Consider the following 18625-nt stretch of genomic DNA (forward strand, 5'->3'; position numbering starts at 1 on the left):
TTTCTCAGCCCCTCAGCAAAGAGCCTCTCCATGTCCGCCCATGGGGAGCAATGGGGTTTTTGGAGGGAGCCCTCCTGGCCTCCCCATCCTGGACCCACTGCTGCCAGCACATTCCGTGTCCTCCTGCACAGCGCAGCTCCAAGCTCTTCCTTCCCAATGCCCTTCTGCCATAATTCAGCTCTCCGCTGAGAGGCTTTGCTGCTCCAAACCTCTTATTACCACAAATTGCCTTGCAGTAATAAACCAATCTCTCCACACTCGTTATTTATTGGGTGTACCTGGGTGTTTCTGAATGCCACAGCTGCAGCTCCAGGGCACGGTGCAGGAGCAGGGGCTGCTCAGAGCCACCCACCCTCAGGATGCTGCAGTGCCCTGAGCCCATGGGGACCTCAGAGCACCTCAAAGCAGTGTGAAACGTGCAGTTCTTGGCTGGGAGAGCAGTCAGCTCGTGTGACACACCTAAGCTTTTAATAAGGAATAGCATTCAGCATAGCACATTTCCATCATTTATTGAACTGAAGTGCCTTCTATCGCTTCAGTGCTGGGCCCTGAAGCCTGTCCTGGGTGATTTAAGAATGATCCATCAGGAAAATGATGCAGACAGTGTGTTACATCCAGCCAGGGAGCCACAGGAACCACAGTCACCCAGACCCAGCCTCAATCCCCCAACCCCTGCCAACCTCAGAGCCCGCAGCGGGGACACTGCTACTGCCATGCCAACGTTCTGCTTGCAGCCTGCAGCCTGCAGCCTGGCTCCATCGGGGCACCACTGGGTCCCCATGGGTGGGGGTCCTTTTGCTCCTTCACCAAAAAAAAAACCCAAAAACAATTGAATTGATCTGCACCCAGATCCCGACAAAGTTGCTTGGTCGGTTCCTCTTTCTGGAGGAGCATTGTTGTGAGCTGCTGCTTACCACCTAGCCCTGGATAAATCAGGGATCCGTTCTTCAAAATAGCATGTTGATTGATGCTTAAAATATCCCCAGTAATTACTTCGCCCCGGTATAATTACAATAATTAAACTTGGATAACGCTTAGTCCTGCTTTTTAACAGAGCTGTGCGCTGCGGCATCAGCCTGCTTGTGTGTTGTTTCCCGTCCCGTTCTGCAGTCTCACCCTGCTGCCGGCTGACTCAGCTCTGCTCGCTGCTCCTCGTGGGCAGCAATCCAGTGCACGAAGCCCCAGAGCAGCACTCCCGCATGGCATCGCTGCCTGCAGCCGTGGGAGACCTGCGTGTGCTGCTCCTTGGCCCCAGCTCCGGGCTGCACGGCTCAGCACAGTATTTCTCCTTTGTTCCCGCAGCGGCAGTTGGGGCCGGTGAGTACTTTTCCAACTGTGATGAATAGCAGGGAAAGGAATGAGATCCCAGTGCTCTATTTCATGCCCTGAAATCCCACGTGTGTTTGGAAACCAACGGAGTTCCCCACTGATCTATGCAGCACCGGGGCCATTCGCATTCCGTCGGCTTGTACGCACTGTCACGGTGATTTAAGATGGCAATTTGACCCTAAAAAGAAAAGCATCTCATTTTGTCCCTCCCTCTTTTCCCATATATTTTCCCACACAAGACAGCGTTGGAGCAGGGCTTGGCTGGGCTGGGGATGAGCACATCACTGCTGCAGGAAGGGTTCACCACCACCAGGAGATGAAGCCAGCAGCCATCTCTGCTTCAAAGCTGCACTGAAAGAAGGTTCTTCACCTTTCCAGGTCAGACGGTGCTGGAGGATCCCAGTCGTGCCATCCCCACGCTGGGGTGAGACAGCCCACGTGTCCCACGAAACCCAATGATCCCATGGGGTTCTGCCTCTGCTGCGGGGTCTCAGGCTGGCACGGTGAGCTGGGGATGCTCCGGGTGCCTCCTGCCCTGTAACCCCAGATGGGAGCACAGAGGAAGCGAGTCACGAGCCGGCGCGCGGTTCTCATATCAGTTTTAATAGCAACATCAGAGTACTAAATATACACAGGGAAATCGGTAGAGGGTCGCATTTACAGTGCTTCCAAATACACAGCTTCCAAGTACAGAGACAAATTAAAAAAAAAAAACCACTCCGGAATAAAATATTCACCTGTGTGGAACCACAGCCGGCGGAGGGCAGCCCAGCCCCGGGCACACGGAATGCCAGGGCTGCCCAGAGCCACGGGGCTGCCATGCCCAGCTGTCCGTCTGCCTGTCCGTCTGTCAGCCTGTCCATCCGCCTGTCTGTCCAACAGTACATCCGTCTGTCTTCCTGTCCATCTGTCTGTCCACCTATCTGTCCATCTGTTTGTCTGCCTGTCTGTTCACCTGTCTGTCCATCCGCTGGTCCATCTGTCTGCCTGTCTCCCTGTCCATCTGTCCACCCATCTGTCTGCCTATCTGTCCATCTGTTTGTCTGCCAGTCCACGTCTGTCCGTCCGTCTGCCTGTCCGGCTGTCTGCCTGTCAGTTTGCCTATTTGTCCATCCGTCTGCCTGTCCATCGGTCTGTCTGTCCGCCTATCCATCGGCCTGTCCGTCCGCCTATCTGTCTGTTTGTCTCCCTGTTTGTCCGCCGGTCCATCTGTCTGTCTGCCTGTCTGTCCATCTGTCCGTCCATCAGCCGCAGCCTCTGTACACACAAGCAGAGCTGGGCTGTGCCCCAGGCCGTGTCCCCATGGATGCACCGCCGCGCATCGATGCCTCACGTTACAGAATTTTCCCAGGAAAAAAAAAAAAAAAGAAAGAAGTATTCAGTGATGTAAAACCGGTTACAAAGTAAAAGCTGTCTCATGTTAGAAAATGTTTTTTTGGCAAAATAAAAATAAACTGTAAACTTCGCTGTACATGTCCTATCAAACAAAAAAAATAAACCCCTCGGAACCTAAAATAGAAGAATCTGGGTCAGAAATCTGTGCCCTTAGTGTACATTTTTGTGCAACGTATACTTTTTCTCAAAGTAAATATCTCCACTCACGACGCTGTTTAAAAATGTACCCTACAAATGCTGAGAATAATTCTTAAAAATGTGTGAGAAGCGTTGGGTGAGACCTGCAGACCGAAGCGGACCCACAGATGTCTGAGATGGAGAAGGGATTTCTTGCTGGTTTTGAAAAACTCACGTACAGATTTTATAGCTGGTTGAATGAAAAATTCCAACCGCAGTCATCCTGGAATGGGTGGGCTGAGTTATTATATATATATTTTTATTCTATTTTATTTTTTTTACAAAATATATAATATGTGTAGAATATCTACTATTTAACTACCATTTTAGCTGAATTACCTTTCCTTTGTAACAAGCTGCCAATGGAGAAGAGGTAACCTGAAATCCATCTCTGCAGCGCTCCTGTCATCGCTACGCCCGCTTCGCTGTCACTACTCCACATTCCTACCTACACTGGAAATGAATTTGAGTCACAAGGATGCTGTGGGAGCGCTCCTTCCCAGCGGTGCTCCCATGAAACCCGCAGTGGGATGCCCATTTCTCTCGCTGGGAAGACAGAATGAAGGTAAACAATTGGGTGTTGAGATATGGGCAGCCACATGGGTACCTGGCCCCCCAGCCCCCATGGGGGCATGGGGAAGGGGCTCGTTCCCTTTCCCTGCAACGGGACAGAGCCACAGTGAAACACAAACGCACCGCTACGCATCTGGGGATCTGGCAGCTGGGTTATATTTCTTGAGAACCACTAAAGGAATAAGAAACCCATAAAATGAAATGAAAAGAAGTTGGCTGGAAGCTTATGGCAGAGCAAACATCCCAACTCTTCCTCCGAGCTGCCAGCTCACTTGCACCGAGCACGACCCGACAGCACAGCACTCCATGGAAAGGCGCAGTGCTTCCCACTGCCTGTGCGCTGCTGTTTGGCTGGAAAGCAGGCTCAGCTGCTGAATGACAAAAGAAAAATCCTTTCTCAAGGCCTAATTCTCCAAATGTGCACATGTCCTTGCAAAGCAGCCAGCCCCGCTGCTTGGGCAAGCAGTTCCAGCACATCTGAGCACCCGGCGGCAGCAGCAGCATCTGCAGAGCCTCCCCGTTATTATCAATGACTTTTGGGCTGGCTCACATCAGTGGAACTTGGAGCAATGACCACCAGCTCAGGCAGAGCTGCTGTCTGCAAAGGGCTGAAGGCATCCATGCAGAGCAGTCATCTGTTGCTGCAGCAGGCAGCAGTGGGATGGGGCGGCCACGGCTTGGCACAGCTCATCAGGAGGCGCCTGCAAACACTGCACTCCTTGCTCTTCCCCCATGCAATAAGTCTCCCCAACAGGTCTACTCCACTAACAAGGAATCATACAATCAAAGAATCATTCAGGTTGGAACACATCTCTAAGATCCTCAAGTCCAACCCCAACCCACCTATACCACATCCACTAAGCCATGTCCCCAAGTACCACATCTCTGTTTTTCTTGAGCATCTCCAGGGATGGAGACTCCACCACCACCTCTCTGGGAACATACAGCTCCAGGTTTTCATGTCATGGTTTTTTGGGTTTTTTTTTTGGTTCTCATCAATAGCAAGGAATGAAAGAAACGTGGTTTCATTTCTATTTACTACAAAACTGCACCAGGATGCTGAGTCCTGCCTGGTAAACCACAACATTCACAGCTCTGCTCCTCCCTCCCTTCCCTTCCTTCCTTCTGGCAGTTGTTCCTTTTCTTGGTGTGCTTGGCATGCATAGGGATGTGAGGATTTCTCTGATAAAGTGCAAGTGCTGTTGGTCCTTATAAATAAGGGAAGATTGTGCATCTACGTTTGTCTCCTGGCTCAGCGCTGAGCAGCCTCGTGGTGGCTGGGCCACGTCCTTCTGCAGAGTGGGGGAAGCTCGTGGCAATGGAGCCCTGCCTGGGGTTGGAGCTGTCTGACTTTGCTCCCCGACATACAGACATGCAGACACATCCCCTTCCCCGTGGCTCCACCGGACCGAGCTCCAGGCAGTGGCTCCCTAAGGGAAGGAGCTCACCACGATGCTCCCGGTGCCAGGAACGAGGGACTCAGATATATCTCATGATGTCAAACTGCTATCAAAATTACACTGAATACCCACGGGAAGGACTTGGTGCAGCCAGTAGATACAAATAAATAGAAAGATCGATGGGTAAAGCACAACACGATGGCAGAGCTGGAGTGGATCGGTGCCACAGAAGTGAGACACAGAAGGAAAACTGAAGCGATGCGATAGCGAGGATCACTGGCACGGGCTGCACCGCTCACATCAGCAACACGCAAAGGCCTGGGGCAGGGAGCCCTGCAGGGACCTTGCTGCAAAAGGAACCAGCTCTGCCATGGAACAAAACCCTCCAGACCCAACATAACCCTGCGTCCAGCTCCGCAGGTTGTTCAGCTGCCCCACAGCCACAGGGAACGCTGCCGGTGCCCCTGGGATGTTCAGTTCACATCCACCTCTGGCACGGAAGACTTCTACTTGGGGCAGCTTCCATAAGGTGGGGGAAAATGTTCCAGGATACAAAACCCCATCAGAAAAGGACAGAGAATGCTATGGAACGAAGCGGCTGCATGCACGATGATGCGCAGCGCCAGAAGGGCCGAGTTGCCTTTTCTTGGAACGACACACAGAGAATAAAGAAATGGAGCTGAGGATTGAGCAGATGATCAGAATGTGTATCTGGATAACTCTAAAAAACCTTTCATACACTCGGAAGGGTGGGTTACAAAAAGAACCGGAGGACTTTGGTCTGAACCCCGCTGCCCTTCGCGTTCTGAAGCAGCACAGCGGGAAGCATCTCATGATGGGACGCCAGCAGACCCCTCTGGACCCTGACTTTGTCCCCTGCGGGTGCCATCCCCGCGATGCTCAGGCTGCAAACAGCTGGAAAACCCCTTTTCCATTCTGCTCTTGCTCCAGACCCGCTTTCAAAGCTCTCCAAGCCCATCGCATCGGGGCTGCACGGCGTGAGCACCCACTGCCAGCGCGGCCCCGGCAGGCACCCACCGCTGGAAACGCATCTCCAGAATGAAAATAAAACTATCTATATATGTATACATACATATATATGCTTATACATACACACACACATATATATATGTATATGTCTATCTATATATACACATCTAGGTTGGAAAGGCAAGCTGCCCAAGTAGAAAACATCGCTTTAACTAGGTCATATTATGCATGTTAAAGAAATCAGACTTTTAGCCCGTGACGTTTTCTTTAAAAATGAGTATTTAAGATCTTCAAAAATTGCTACAGTACAAAAAAAGTGTTTTGTGTGTGTATATATTTCCTCTGTATATATATATCATATGTATGTATGTATGTGGACCGGAATCAATGACCCCATCGGAAGAGACGCCCCTCCCCTGTCCTCGGTAGCATTTCTGCGTGTTACTGACTTAGCTCCTGCTTCTCACGAAGTCTTTTGCATCAGTACATGGCACATAATGGTATTATTGGCACAGGTTCAGAATCGTAGTCCGTATCCCAAGTTCCAGCTGCTCAGTCCTGCTCCTTCCAGCTCTTCTCGGTTTCCTCTTCCTTCGTGGGATTCTTTGCTCACACGCTTTTCTCTTCTCCAAAAAAAACAAAAAACGCACTCTTGGAAAAACGCAGTTACCTACAGGCGTGTTCATTTTTATAAAAATATATTTGGCCCATAGAACGCTGCTCTTTGAGTCTCCTACTGGTAAACAGAAATGGTAGGTACAGGTAACCCATTATTTTTAATTTTTTTTTTTTACAGGTTCACCAATGGAATCCTGCGGAAAACGAAAAGAAAACGAAACATTAAGTTCACAACAGGGAAACGCATCCAGACGTGCATCAGTTCCCTCAAGCTGCAGTCACATTTGCTGTCGCCCACCACCCGTGGTAAGGATCAGACCCACTGCCCTGCAGTGCCCACCCTGCTGACCACAGAAGCCCCATGCAGGGACAGGTCCCAGCCCTGCCCGGTCCAACCCAGCCCCCAGCCCCACTCCTGCCACGTGCAACATTGGGATGCTGCATCCCACCCGTGTTGGTGCATCAGATGCTTTGGGTGAAGAGCTGGAGTGAGTAAAAAGCTTAGGTGTGCCTTACTGCGCACTTCTCGACCTGCTTTCCTAAGTGTAATTTATTTCTGATCATTCTGGAGCTTTTCATACTTAGGATAAGAGCATCGAGTGCTCTGGCAGATGAGAAGGCGATGATGAGTACTAACAAGATTTTCTAAAGTTAAATGCCCTAAAGAAATCAATAGAGAATTGGTTAAGCATCAAAAACAGAGATCCTATTGAAGTTCTTCTCAAGCTATTTATTTGCCATCCTCTGACAGATTGCTCCCTACGTGATCTTTAAACCTTCAGAAGGCAATTAGTCCCCATCAGCGCTGTGGCCACTTTATGCATACGGGGTTTTATGGACGTTGATACATGCTGCACTGCAGCCCAGCATGCCTGGTGACTGCTGCACGTGGGGCAGCCCCACATACAGCCCCGTGCCTGCAGAAGTGCTGTCCTACGCACTGTGACCTCTGGCTAGCTGGTGATCAGCACTCTGCAATGCAACATCACTTTTAAGCACGATGCCTAGCACACACCATCTCCAATAAGGATGCTGCCGTTCCAACTAATTAGCTGGGCAGATTCTAGCGAGTCCTTAAGCTTTTGTTCTGGGGCTGTGCTGGGAATGCTTGTTATTCCTCAGAAGACAAGCCCCGATCTTTACGATGACTCATTATCTGTTAATGTTAATACAAACCATTCGCTGTTGTCAGGCAGAACGAGGACATGGCAGTGCACAAAGCACAGCATTACCATACAATTCCAGCAATTTGGGCTGCCTTGTGAAAAAAGCTGGGGTCGGATCAACGCTGTCACGCCGAGGAGATTTCAGACTCTCAAATGTCCACTTCTCCAGCGCCGATGCTGGAGGTGCACACAGCTCTGGATGGACACCACTCGCAGGATGTACGATTTGTATTGTATTCCAAACCGCCTCTTTGTGCAAAGTAGGTCAGTGCTTGATCAACCTTACAGATTTTTGTATAATCTCATTCCACGCGTTTTTTCAGTCACAGAGAGTGGGATTAAGGACAAGAATAATGCAAAAGACCAAACTTGATTTCAGAAGCCCAGGGGCCGGTGTGAAGCCCAACAAAGCAGCCCTGCTGGCTGCGGTTCTGCAGATGCACCCCTAGGACTCCTCACTCAGCTCCCGGTGCCAATGCTGTAATTGACCACTTCACTGTGCACAGAAAACAGCCCCGGGCCACATCGCTGCTGCAGCTGTGCCGGCCTGCGAGAACGGATCCCGGCTACTGAAGTGCAGAAATAGCTGACGTGCTGCCTGTTGCAGAGGTGTGACATTCATCTACAAGCGAGCGCTCCGGAGGGGTTTGGCAGCAGGCAGATGAAATCTGCTGGAAAACTCCAGCAGCTGTTCTCCATAGGCACAGCTCTCTGCTCTTCAGAGGGCCAGCGCTGAGCGGGGACCGCTCCGGTGTCACACGGAACAGCTCATGTTGGCAGAGGATGAACCTGACCTAAGGAAATAACTTCAGCATCTGCTTGCCATGTAAGCAGATGAGTTCCACCAGTTTGTCTTACAAAAACTCAGCACTGCCTGCAGCAACCAGAGCCAGCTGTGCCATACTGCCCTTACACCGTGCCAACCCTACACCTACACCATGCCAACCCTACACCCACACCATGCCAACCCTACACTCACACCATGCCAACCCTACACCCACACCATGCCAACCCTACACCTACACCATGCCAACCCTACACCCTCACCATGCCAACCCTACACCTACACCATGCCAACCCTACACCCACACAATGCCAACCCTACACCTACACCATGCCAACCCTACACCCACACAATGCCAACCCTACACCTACACCATGCCAACCCTACACCTACACCATGCCAACCCTACACCCTCACCATGCCAACCCTACACCTACACCATGCCAACCCTACACCCACACCATGCCAACCCTACACTCACACCATGCCAACCCTACACTCACACCATGCCAACCCTACACTCACACCATGCCAACCCTACACCCACACTGCGCCAACCCTACAGCCACACCGTGCCAACCCTACACCTACACCATGCCAACCCTACACCCTCACCATGCCAACCCTACACCCACACCATGCCAACCCTACACCTACACCATGCCAACCCTACACCCACACCATGCCAACCCTACACCCACACCATGCCAACCCTACACCTACACTGTGCTGTCCCTTTCACTCAAGTGGCCCAGCTCACCCATCAGTGACTGAGATGCCAACACAGCAGCGATGCTCAGCTCTCGTACACTGAGCACAACCTGAACAGTCCCCACACATCTCATGCCCAACCTCACAGTGTTCATCTATACAAAGTTTTCCCGTCCCCTCTCCACTCCCACCATCCTTGTCCCTGGTCACATCATGTCTCTGAATGTACACATTTGGTAGCACTAATTTGCTTATTAGAGAGCTAAGAGCTGTGAAGTGCCATCAATTAATACTTGCAAAGTACTCTGAGCCTTTCCAAGGGAAGGTGCTCCCAGTGCCAAGGATGGTGCAGTTTCCAATCCCTGTGCACTGCACAGTGCTCTGCTCATGGGCTTCTTCAGGCCCATCCCTCGCACACACTGCAAGAAATGGGCTGGAAGGGAGAGCTGCAGCTAATCCACAAGCACCAGAGCATCCTTCCACTGCTGCTGGGGCTAAAACCCAGCGACCAGACAGCAAACACAGAGGGGCAGCCCAAAGGCAAACACCTGCATACAGAGCTGCCCCGGCGCAGGCACGTGTGTGGGCAGGAGACTTGTTTTGGAGCAATCTCATTTAGGTAATGTTAATGAAACCAAACAGAACTTTATAAATAATTGAAATGCTATCACAGGGCTAACGCTTCGGGTAAAATTTGGATAGATTTTTCCGGAGCGCATTGATATGAATTTTATGGATTCCAGGAAAACAGGTCAATGAGAATTTCAAGGATTTAATAAAGCGTAATGGAGCAGCTTTGGACTATTTAAAGAAATCCATTGAAATGAGCAGGGACGCAGCCTTTGGCACAGAACTGCACAGGACGCTGAGGAGCAGCAGTGGGAATTGCACAGGTTTCCTGCACTCTCCTCCAGGCACCAGAGCTGTGCAGTAGGACTGGGCTGATTTCTGTTTTGCTTTTTCTAAAATCATTTTGAGCCAAGGGTCAGCTGTCACAGCCTACAAAGCAAAGGGTACAGCATGCCACGGCTGCTGGCTTTCTGATGTGCACTGAAATGCAGAACCTCTCTCGGACCTGCTCTGTGCTGATCCCTGCTCACCAACACAAGTCCTTGTGGCTAGGCACCTTCACACTTTGCCTCTGTGGCCACAACAGCTGAACTGGAGAAACAACGAGAGAACATTAACAGATGGGGACTAAGAGCCCTCTGGCTTCACCCCAGAAGGTTCCCCTCTCTCAGGAGCTCAAGATGCTCACTGTATAAGAAACTGACTTGGACGCTAAGTGCTCAAGGCTCTCTGGAGCCCCTTTCCCAGGCTCTGTTGGTGCAGTGCCCTCCAAGAAGGCTGGGCTCAGCCCTGCGCCCTGCCCCAGCCACGCACTGCCTGGGACCATTAACTTTTTATTCCTTTCCATTCTAATCTCATTATATTGCTGTGTTCAGTTGCCGAGTGATGTTTAACGGGCTGTTCCGAGCAAGCTGCAGCCAGGGGAGGCTGGAAGTTTCATTTACACTGAATGTATGATTCATTGCAGCAGGGGCTTGGGACCGACGGGTTAATGTACCTGAGCGTGGGGCTGGAGCCGGCGCGGCCGCCCTGCTGTGATGCAGCACACAGTGAAGCCTAATTGCTTTCTTGCCACCTTCGTGGGAACAAGTAGGTGAAAGCAACCCAAGCTGGCTAACAAAAATTCAAAACAATCCCCAAACAATGCAGTGGCAGAACGGAAAGCCAATGGAGCCCACCCCAGCCCCAGCACACAGCCACCTCCCACCGAGACCCCACCGTGCTGGGATGTGGGCAGCCGTACCTACCAGGAAACAGCCAGACGGCGTCTGCCCTGCCCAGGAAGTAAAACAGGCTTCGGCCAGTCAGCAGGAGATTTCAAACCATTTCTCAGACACAAAGGCCACAGGAATAAGATGCCGATCAGAAGAAGAGGGTCTGCAGCGAGCAGAAAAATGGGCTTGCATGTGCTGGTGTGCAACACGAGCGAGCTGTGGAGGTGCTGTGCACATCAGCTTCATCAGAGAGCAAAACCTCTACAGCAATGCTTTCATTGCGCTCATTGGCCTGCGAAACCGGGGTGGTGCGAAGCAGGGAAAGAAGCATGGCTGGGGGGTTGGCATGGGGACACTCAGCCAACCCATAGCGACCCTATGGGGACATCCCCAGCGTCCCCTCCCAGCAGAACCAGTGCTACGTGTGGGACGTGGGGCTGTGCACTGCCTGTGTGGGGCTGCCCAGAAAGCATCGCCTCAAGGCTGAGAGCAGCGAGGTGCCAGCACGTGGATGAGGCAGGGGAGCAGCACTTGCCCACCCCATATCAGCCCATGGGGTTCATGGCCACGCTGACACACAAACAACGAAATGGTTTGAAAATCCCAATTCTATGCTTTCCAAGATGGGAGGAAGCACCAAAAAATGCAAATGGGCAAATGTCGTGGGGTCACCCCGTCCTCCTGCACACCTCCCTGTGCGGGTGGGGGGCACCTGGAGATGGGCTCACACGGCTCTGTCAGCTCCCATTATGCCCCTCATTAACGTATCCTTATTTCGTGCCAGACAAATGGCTCATTTGCTTCTTGCAGCCTGCTCCTTCATTAATCACATCGCCCATTCAGAAGCGAGCAGCTCTTTAGATGGCACTTAGGAGACAGCAGAAATTCTGGAAGATGGATCTGAGAAACATTTCCTGGCTGGGGGTGGAGGCAGGGAACTGAGAAATGCAGTGCCAAACCCATCCACGATGCTCAAGAGCTGCTCAAGGGAAGGGACACTGATGCTGCAAGGGCACGGTGTGGCACAGCCATGCCTTACTGCAAACCAGGAACGGGATGGAGACAGCGGGAGCAGGGCGCGTGGGAACACGGCTTTGCATCACCCCACCTGTTTCCATTGAAGGTTGCTTTGTAATCTCCAGGCGAGTGCAATGCCTCCTCCGTGTACACTGGCACCGGCGTCCTGACACACTCATGGGAGCACTGCAGCGTTTCGTTGTAGGCTGTGAAGATGTCCAGGCTGCTGGGCACGCGGGCGGGGGTGAAGTCGGTCAGGTTCTGGCAGCTCTCCTCCTGCTGTGTGATTTTACGTTGGTGGCCGTTGCGCCGCGCAGCCCCGCTTTGTGCACAGCTGAGTGGGGAGAGGAGCACGGGGGGGGACGACACTGCATTATCAGCCATTAATTATATGCATCATTTGATATCACATCGTAATTCTGGCACTTTGGATAGACCAGTTCCCAGTCCAGTGCTCTTTCTTATTTATTTATTTGAAACCTTTCTATCTGGGAGGCACCAGCGAAGTAACTGTAGGGCTGTGTCTCTGCCTCCTGCGTGGGGAAGCCCGAGCTGCACGCAGCAGCACAGCTCTGGGACACGTTGGGAGCTCAGCAATGCCACCACGGTGCTGCTTTGCTGCTGGGGACCTCTGAGTCCCGGAGCACAGCGGCATCGCGGCAGCTGGCACCGCTGACCTCAAAGTAGGGCAGTTTCTCTGGGAAAATAGGTAAAGTCACGAGTGCCTGAAGCAAGAAGCTAACCTATTTTACCAGGCGCACAGCCTGTGTTAAGGGAATAAATGGGAGCAAATGAAGCTCGAGGAGCACAGGAGCGCTCCAGGTGATGGGGCACACTTAGAACTGGTGGCATCCGAGAGGCTCAGAAGAGGCTCCAGCCCTGGAGCCATGGGAAGGTGGGAGAGCAGCAGTGCAACCTGCAGGGCCACAGAATGCAGGCACCTTGCTGGATGACATCACTGGATGACATCACTGGATGACGTCGTTGGATGACGTCACTGGATGACGTCACTGGATGACGTCACTGGATGACATCACTGGATGACATCACTGGATGACGTCACTGGATGACATCACTGGATGACGTCACTGGATGACATCACTGGATGACGTCACTGCAGGGTCTTGCAAAGGCCGCTCACCCAGCAATGATGTTCAAGCATCCCCGCACCAAACTGAGCCAGCCAACGCTTGCTGCAGTTTTGGTGTGAAATCCCTCTCCATGGGAAGCCTGTCCCAGCCCAGCCCCACCGTGAGGCCTCTTACCAGTTTTTTAAGACAAGAGTTGTTATCAGAGCAGCTATGACCATGATGAGGGACACGGTAATAGTGATGATCTGATGGACTGCCAGACCTGGAAGAGAAGGAATCAGAACAGAGATAGGAAACCAGGGGAACAGCACAGCACCTGCAGAGATAGGAAAGGGAAGGGAAAAAAGCAAGACAAGGGAAAGGGAAAGGGGAAAGGGATGGAAGGGAATGGAAGGGGAAAGGAAAGGAAAGAGGGAAGAGGGTAGAGGGAAGGAAAAGGGAAAGGGAATGGGAAAGTGGAAAGGGGAAAAAAAGGGAAAAAGGAAAAGGGAAAAGGAAGAGTTCTTGGTACATGAACACCCCCAAGGCATTCCCCCAGGACAGCACATCGCATCCCTCTGCCCTTCTCCCACAGCACAGGGCTGGGAGCAGCCCCAGGCAGCAGCAGCAGCACAGTTCTCTCTCCTGCATTACATAAAACAATCTTTAAGCTGGGCCTCTTGTTTCCTCCCCTCTCGAGTATGTTCCTTGTCAGCCTGAATTAGGCACGAAGAACGGAAGCAATGTGAAGATGCATACCCTCTGGGATGGAACAGGAAACTTGAGCACAGCCTTGCAGTGGGTGCGGGATTAACCAGAGATAATAATTACAGTACTAACTGCTGCTCACTTAAGAAGGTCGGTTGGGCTCATTTTCTCCTAATTCACCTTACACAGGGTATAATTTTGGCTCGTGTATCATTCCTAATGAGCAGTTTGGAAACAAAAGCATCTCGATGTACAGTATGTTTGTGGTTCTGCGCCGCTTTACAGTTGCAATCTTGTAATGAAATGATTTTCCTGGCTGTGGCCCAAGGATGTGCTATTTCTCACAAACAGATGTTGCACGCTCCTGATGGGTGATGCTTTTAATAAATAAATAAGTGCCAGCGTGACGGGAAAACAAGCAGCTCTGGGTATCTATGTGATACACGCACAGTGCTGCTGGTTGGTGTGAATGTGTGTGGTGAGGGAACTGCTGCTGCCCACACAGGAGGGGTCCCAGGCAGCTGCACGCAGGCACAGCTGGTGCTGCGGTGCTTCAGAGCCAGAGCAGCGCCGCAACCCCAGCCAGCAGCTGCACGCACGGCTGTGTGCTGCTCTGCTGACTTCTCAAAGCATGGGAGATGGAAGCTTTGGCTCTCCGGAGGTTGGTTTTCTTCCTGCTCAGTCTCACACAGGGGTTTAGGATCCTTGCACACATCCCCACTGCTGACAAAGCCCGTCCATGCAGAAGCTGGTCAGATCCAGCCCCACTCCTGGGGCAGAGCCACCTCCCTAAGGCACACAAATGCTCAGAGCCCGCCCAGCCCACACGCTGCTGAAGAGATGCTGATTGCCCAAAAGCAGGAGTGCTGCCGACCCAAGGAGGAGTGAGAAAGAGCCACATCCATCCGCAGGGGCACAGCCAGCATCATGCCTGTTATCACTGCTGGAGAGCCACCACTCACTCGCTCTTACTGCCCTCACTGCACTGCCAGTGCTGCAGGACCCACGGACCCAAGCCAGTCCTGTTTCCAGCGTGCAACCCAATGCACAGTGATGGACAACACTGCCCTTGCACCTGAATGGGGCGCTGGTACGGAGCAGATTGCCAGCCAAGGGGTGCATGGCCTGGGGTGGCCTTTTGCACCTCTTGGGGCTCAGCTCTCCTCGGTGCCTCCGTCTTGCATAAGGAGAGAAACAACAGATGTGAGGGTTTCAGCCACGAGCTGAGAGATGCTGGTATAAAGAACAGCAAAAGTAAGTGCAAAACAATAAAAACTGAAGGCAGGGTGCTTTTGGATGGAGATGCACTTGCACTGCTTACTGTGCTTTGCCAGAAGACGCGATGTGGGGGGGCGCAGAAGAGCCTGAGCACGGAGCAGGATGCACTGCTGATCCACCCCAGCAGCTGCTCACCAAACACGGGGGGAAGCAGCACGTGGAAGGGGCACAAACACATCCCTTGTACCCACCCCATGTCCCAGTGCCACTCACCGCACCGCGCTCCCCCAGGGGAGGCCGTTCACCACATCCAGTGGGGACGGATCCGGAGGGATGAGTCAGGGTTATTTTCCTCCCTTGACTCAAGCACCTATTTCACAAATGACCCATTTCCTTCATTTACTCCCAATTACACTTCAATTGGCTCAAACAAACTGTGACAAGGTTCCTCTGGAGAGCACTTGGCAACGGCAGCTGCCAAAGCAAAGCGAGGGGCGCGGAAACGGCCACCGGAGCCCAACGCGCAGCCAAGGGGTTCCCAGGGTGCAGGAGCAGCCCCACATCGTGCACTGTGCCATCCTCACACGGTGCCACCTCACACTGTGCTGGGGTCAGGAGCAGCAAGAGCACAGCCCAGCACAGCCACAGTGCTCGCAGTGCTCTTGGAGCAGCTCCCAGTGGGACACCGCCGGGAAAGATAAAAGGAAAAGCTCTAAAAATAAAGTCCATGCAACCCAGTGCCCGATGCCTTTGAAAACAGGAGCAGCTTTGGAACGCAGACCTCGGTGATGGTGGGAGCCGGGGGATGAGGGAGAGCCCAATGCTGTGATTAGAGCTCGTGCTTGCAGCACCCCAAGCACAGCAGAACAGAGCTGGGGAAGGATGGCAGCTCTTCCAAGCAGGACACACGGACTTCAAGAAGAGCTGGATAATTGTAGACTGTGGCACATACATCAGTTGCCATATGCACTAGCATAGTTCCTTTGTGTTGCACATGACTTCTGCACTGAGCTCTAGGAAGATTTCAAGGGGATGGGGAGCATTTTCCCCAAAAATAGTGCTGGGGATGGGAATGGGGCTGACAGGTGGCTGCTGTGGCTTCTTGGGAAGCCCTACAGCAATACCTGCCAGAATAAGGAGTAATTTGTCTTTGTTCTTACTTTGTAAACATATAAATGCCTTTCCTCCCAGCCTTCAAAGAAATACACAGAAAGGCACGAAGCAAAATCAATGAAGAATATCCAATCTGCAAGATGAGGTGTTAATGGATGGGGCACGATGGGACACGGGGACATCCCACAAAGGACACCTGGGGGAGAGCAGCGAGATGACAGAGGGAAGGGCCACCAGGAGCAGAGTGGTACTTTAAATACAGCCATAGGAAACCAATCTGTCTGGAGGAAAGGGACCTGGAGGATACGATCAATAGCTCATACAGAGAAATTACCAGCATGCTGCTGGCTGTGAGAGGTGCCGAGGGAACGCACGCTCCTCCTCCAGCCAGTGTGAGCAACAGTTTTTGGTGGGCATGGTGGTCACGGGGTGACGGTTGGACTTGAGGATCCTAGAGGTCTTCTCCAACCTTAATGATGCTATGATCGTAGCAGTGAGTGAGCACGGTGGGGGTGGGTCGATGGTTGATGATCTCAGAAGTCATCTCCAACCTTAACGATTCTGTGACTCTATGAGTGAGCATTATGCAGAAGGGCTGATTGCTGATGATCTCAGAAGTCTTCTCCAACCTTAGCGATTCCATGGTTCCAAGCAGGCAGCCAGGCCCTTGCTCACTTCTTTCATGTTTGCTATTCCTGTGTCTCAAGTAATCCTGGAGGTGCTCACTGTGCAGCCAGGTCAGCCCCAAAGTCCCCTGACTCGGCAGGGCAGAGGCTGCCCCCACTCTTACAGATGCAGGTGGTCGCTTCATTGCGCACTGATCACAGGACGAACCCGGCGAGCGCGCGGTGAGCGGGCAGCTGCAGCTGCACACAGTGCTGCTACCTCCTCCCGGCAAGGGGACTGCAAGCACTCCACTGTTACAAGGCTTTTACTAGTAAATTTGACGCAGTGACCATTTAACTCGAGGGTAATTACAGGAGAAGTATTTAATGGAATTGAAAGTGTGTCCAAACCCCCGCGCTTCTGCTAGTGCAGCAGAATTTAATGTGTCGCATGCCAGGAGGGAAAGCTCTTCAAAGGCACTCTTTGAACCCTTGGAAATGCTGAAATATTGCTGGGTTTTTCCATCCTGCTGAGCACCTCTCCCACCTGAGACTGCTCATTGTGCAGCACGGGTTGGCACTGCCATATCCCAGCGCGGTCCTATAGCTGCAGCTCACAGCCACCCCATGGGCATCGGTCAGCGTCTGCGCCTGGACTGCTCTGGGCTGTACAGAAATCTTACCGTTCCTTGTTAGGCAGAACGGGGCCCACCAGCTTATGGACACCCATCATTAGCACCCACGCGGGCAGCAAGGATGGACTTGTCTGTTCAGGCAGGAGAGCTGCATCCGACCGTAAAACGTGATTCCAAATTCCCCCAGCCGAGAGAGGAAAAAATCCAATCTTCTCAAAGCAAGCAAATGCTAAGGCTTTTATTTTGTATGTTAAATACCATCTATTTGCCACCAAGATGAAAGCACCGAATTTTGGCCTTTCTGTCCACCTTTTGAAACAGCTCCTGGACAGCTCTGCATCGACAGAATTAATTCCATGAGAAAATCCATTCGAGACTCGTGTCTCGCTCCCGCAGAAGTGCGCAATGGCAGCAAGCAGGAGATATAAGCTCTTAATTAAAAACAAAGAGAACCTCTATCCCCCAAGGCCTTTCTTTCAACAGCACTGGTTAGGGAGACCATATTTTTCATTTTCCCAATAAAAACAGCCACGAGCCTCAGCTCTTTGAAGACCCTCATCAGGGCCTCTAAGCTGCATGAAATTAAAAAAGAAGAAGAAACAGCTTCATTTTGTTTTGCAGAGTACAATCTTGAGTTACCGTTCGAGGCAGAAAAACAACATCTGCTCCGATTACCTGCAACGTCCCAGCCAGGAGGGCTGCAATTCAGCACCCCAGCACCTTCCTGCAGGTGGTTGCCTATGGGAAAAAAGAACCACCTGGCTCTTCTTCATGGGTGATTCCTGCTTGAGTGCTTGGATGGGGGCAGGCTGTGTGGCACGGTGGGGTCATTGGGTCCTGAGGGCTGTGGAGGTGTGGGGTGAGCTGGGAGGAATGCTTGATTGCAATTAGACATGCATGGTTGGCCCTGCAGCCTCTTGCTTATCGATAAGAGCGTCGCTTCTGGGCAGCAGGGCACATCCCCAGCACACTGCCAGCAATGAAAGGCATGGGCTCAAGAGGTGAAGAGCTTACAGAGGGAAAAGATGAAAACACAGATGGAGTTGGTGCCTGTGGGAATTATTCCCCAGCCAAAATAACCTCTAGGTCATTTCCACAGCTACCATGAAAGCATCCGAGCCCGTGCAGGAGCCAGAAGCCAGTGTCACCAGCCCAGCACAGCACTGCCTGGCATTCAGCTCACATCAGGCAGTGCTCACGCTGTGTTTTGCAGCCTTGAGCCTGCTGCCTTCAACACCTGCAGGAGCAAAGGAGTGCTCACTGCTCAGAAGCCATCAATGGCATTGGGATGGTTCCCTGCCTGAGCCCCAGCGGGCAAAACTCAGCTGCAAG

General features: G+C 52.1%; 1 protein-coding gene across 1 annotated transcript in view; it reads right to left on the minus strand.

The window, feature by feature from the left end:
• Window positions 1-1912: 1912 nt before the first annotated feature.
• The window catches only part of AJAP1 (adherens junctions associated protein 1), a 38303-nt gene continuing 21590 nt past the window's right edge, over window positions 1913-18625 (minus strand). Inside the window, exons 3-6 of the mRNA XM_085242396.1 lie at window positions 13210-13297; window positions 12036-12278; window positions 10961-11090; window positions 1913-6676 (exon numbers count right to left, since the gene is read on the minus strand). Coding sequence (XP_085098522.1) covers window positions 11018-11090; window positions 12036-12278; window positions 13210-13297 — 404 coding nt within the window. The 3' untranslated portion in view covers window positions 1913-6676; window positions 10961-11017. The remainder of the gene's footprint in view (window positions 6677-10960; window positions 11091-12035; window positions 12279-13209; window positions 13298-18625) is intronic.

Source organism: Meleagris gallopavo, chromosome 23, assembly GCF_905368555.1.
Source record: "Meleagris gallopavo chromosome 23, MGAL_WU_HG_1.1, whole genome shotgun sequence".
Lineage (NCBI taxonomy): Eukaryota > Metazoa > Chordata > Aves > Galliformes > Phasianidae > Meleagris > Meleagris gallopavo.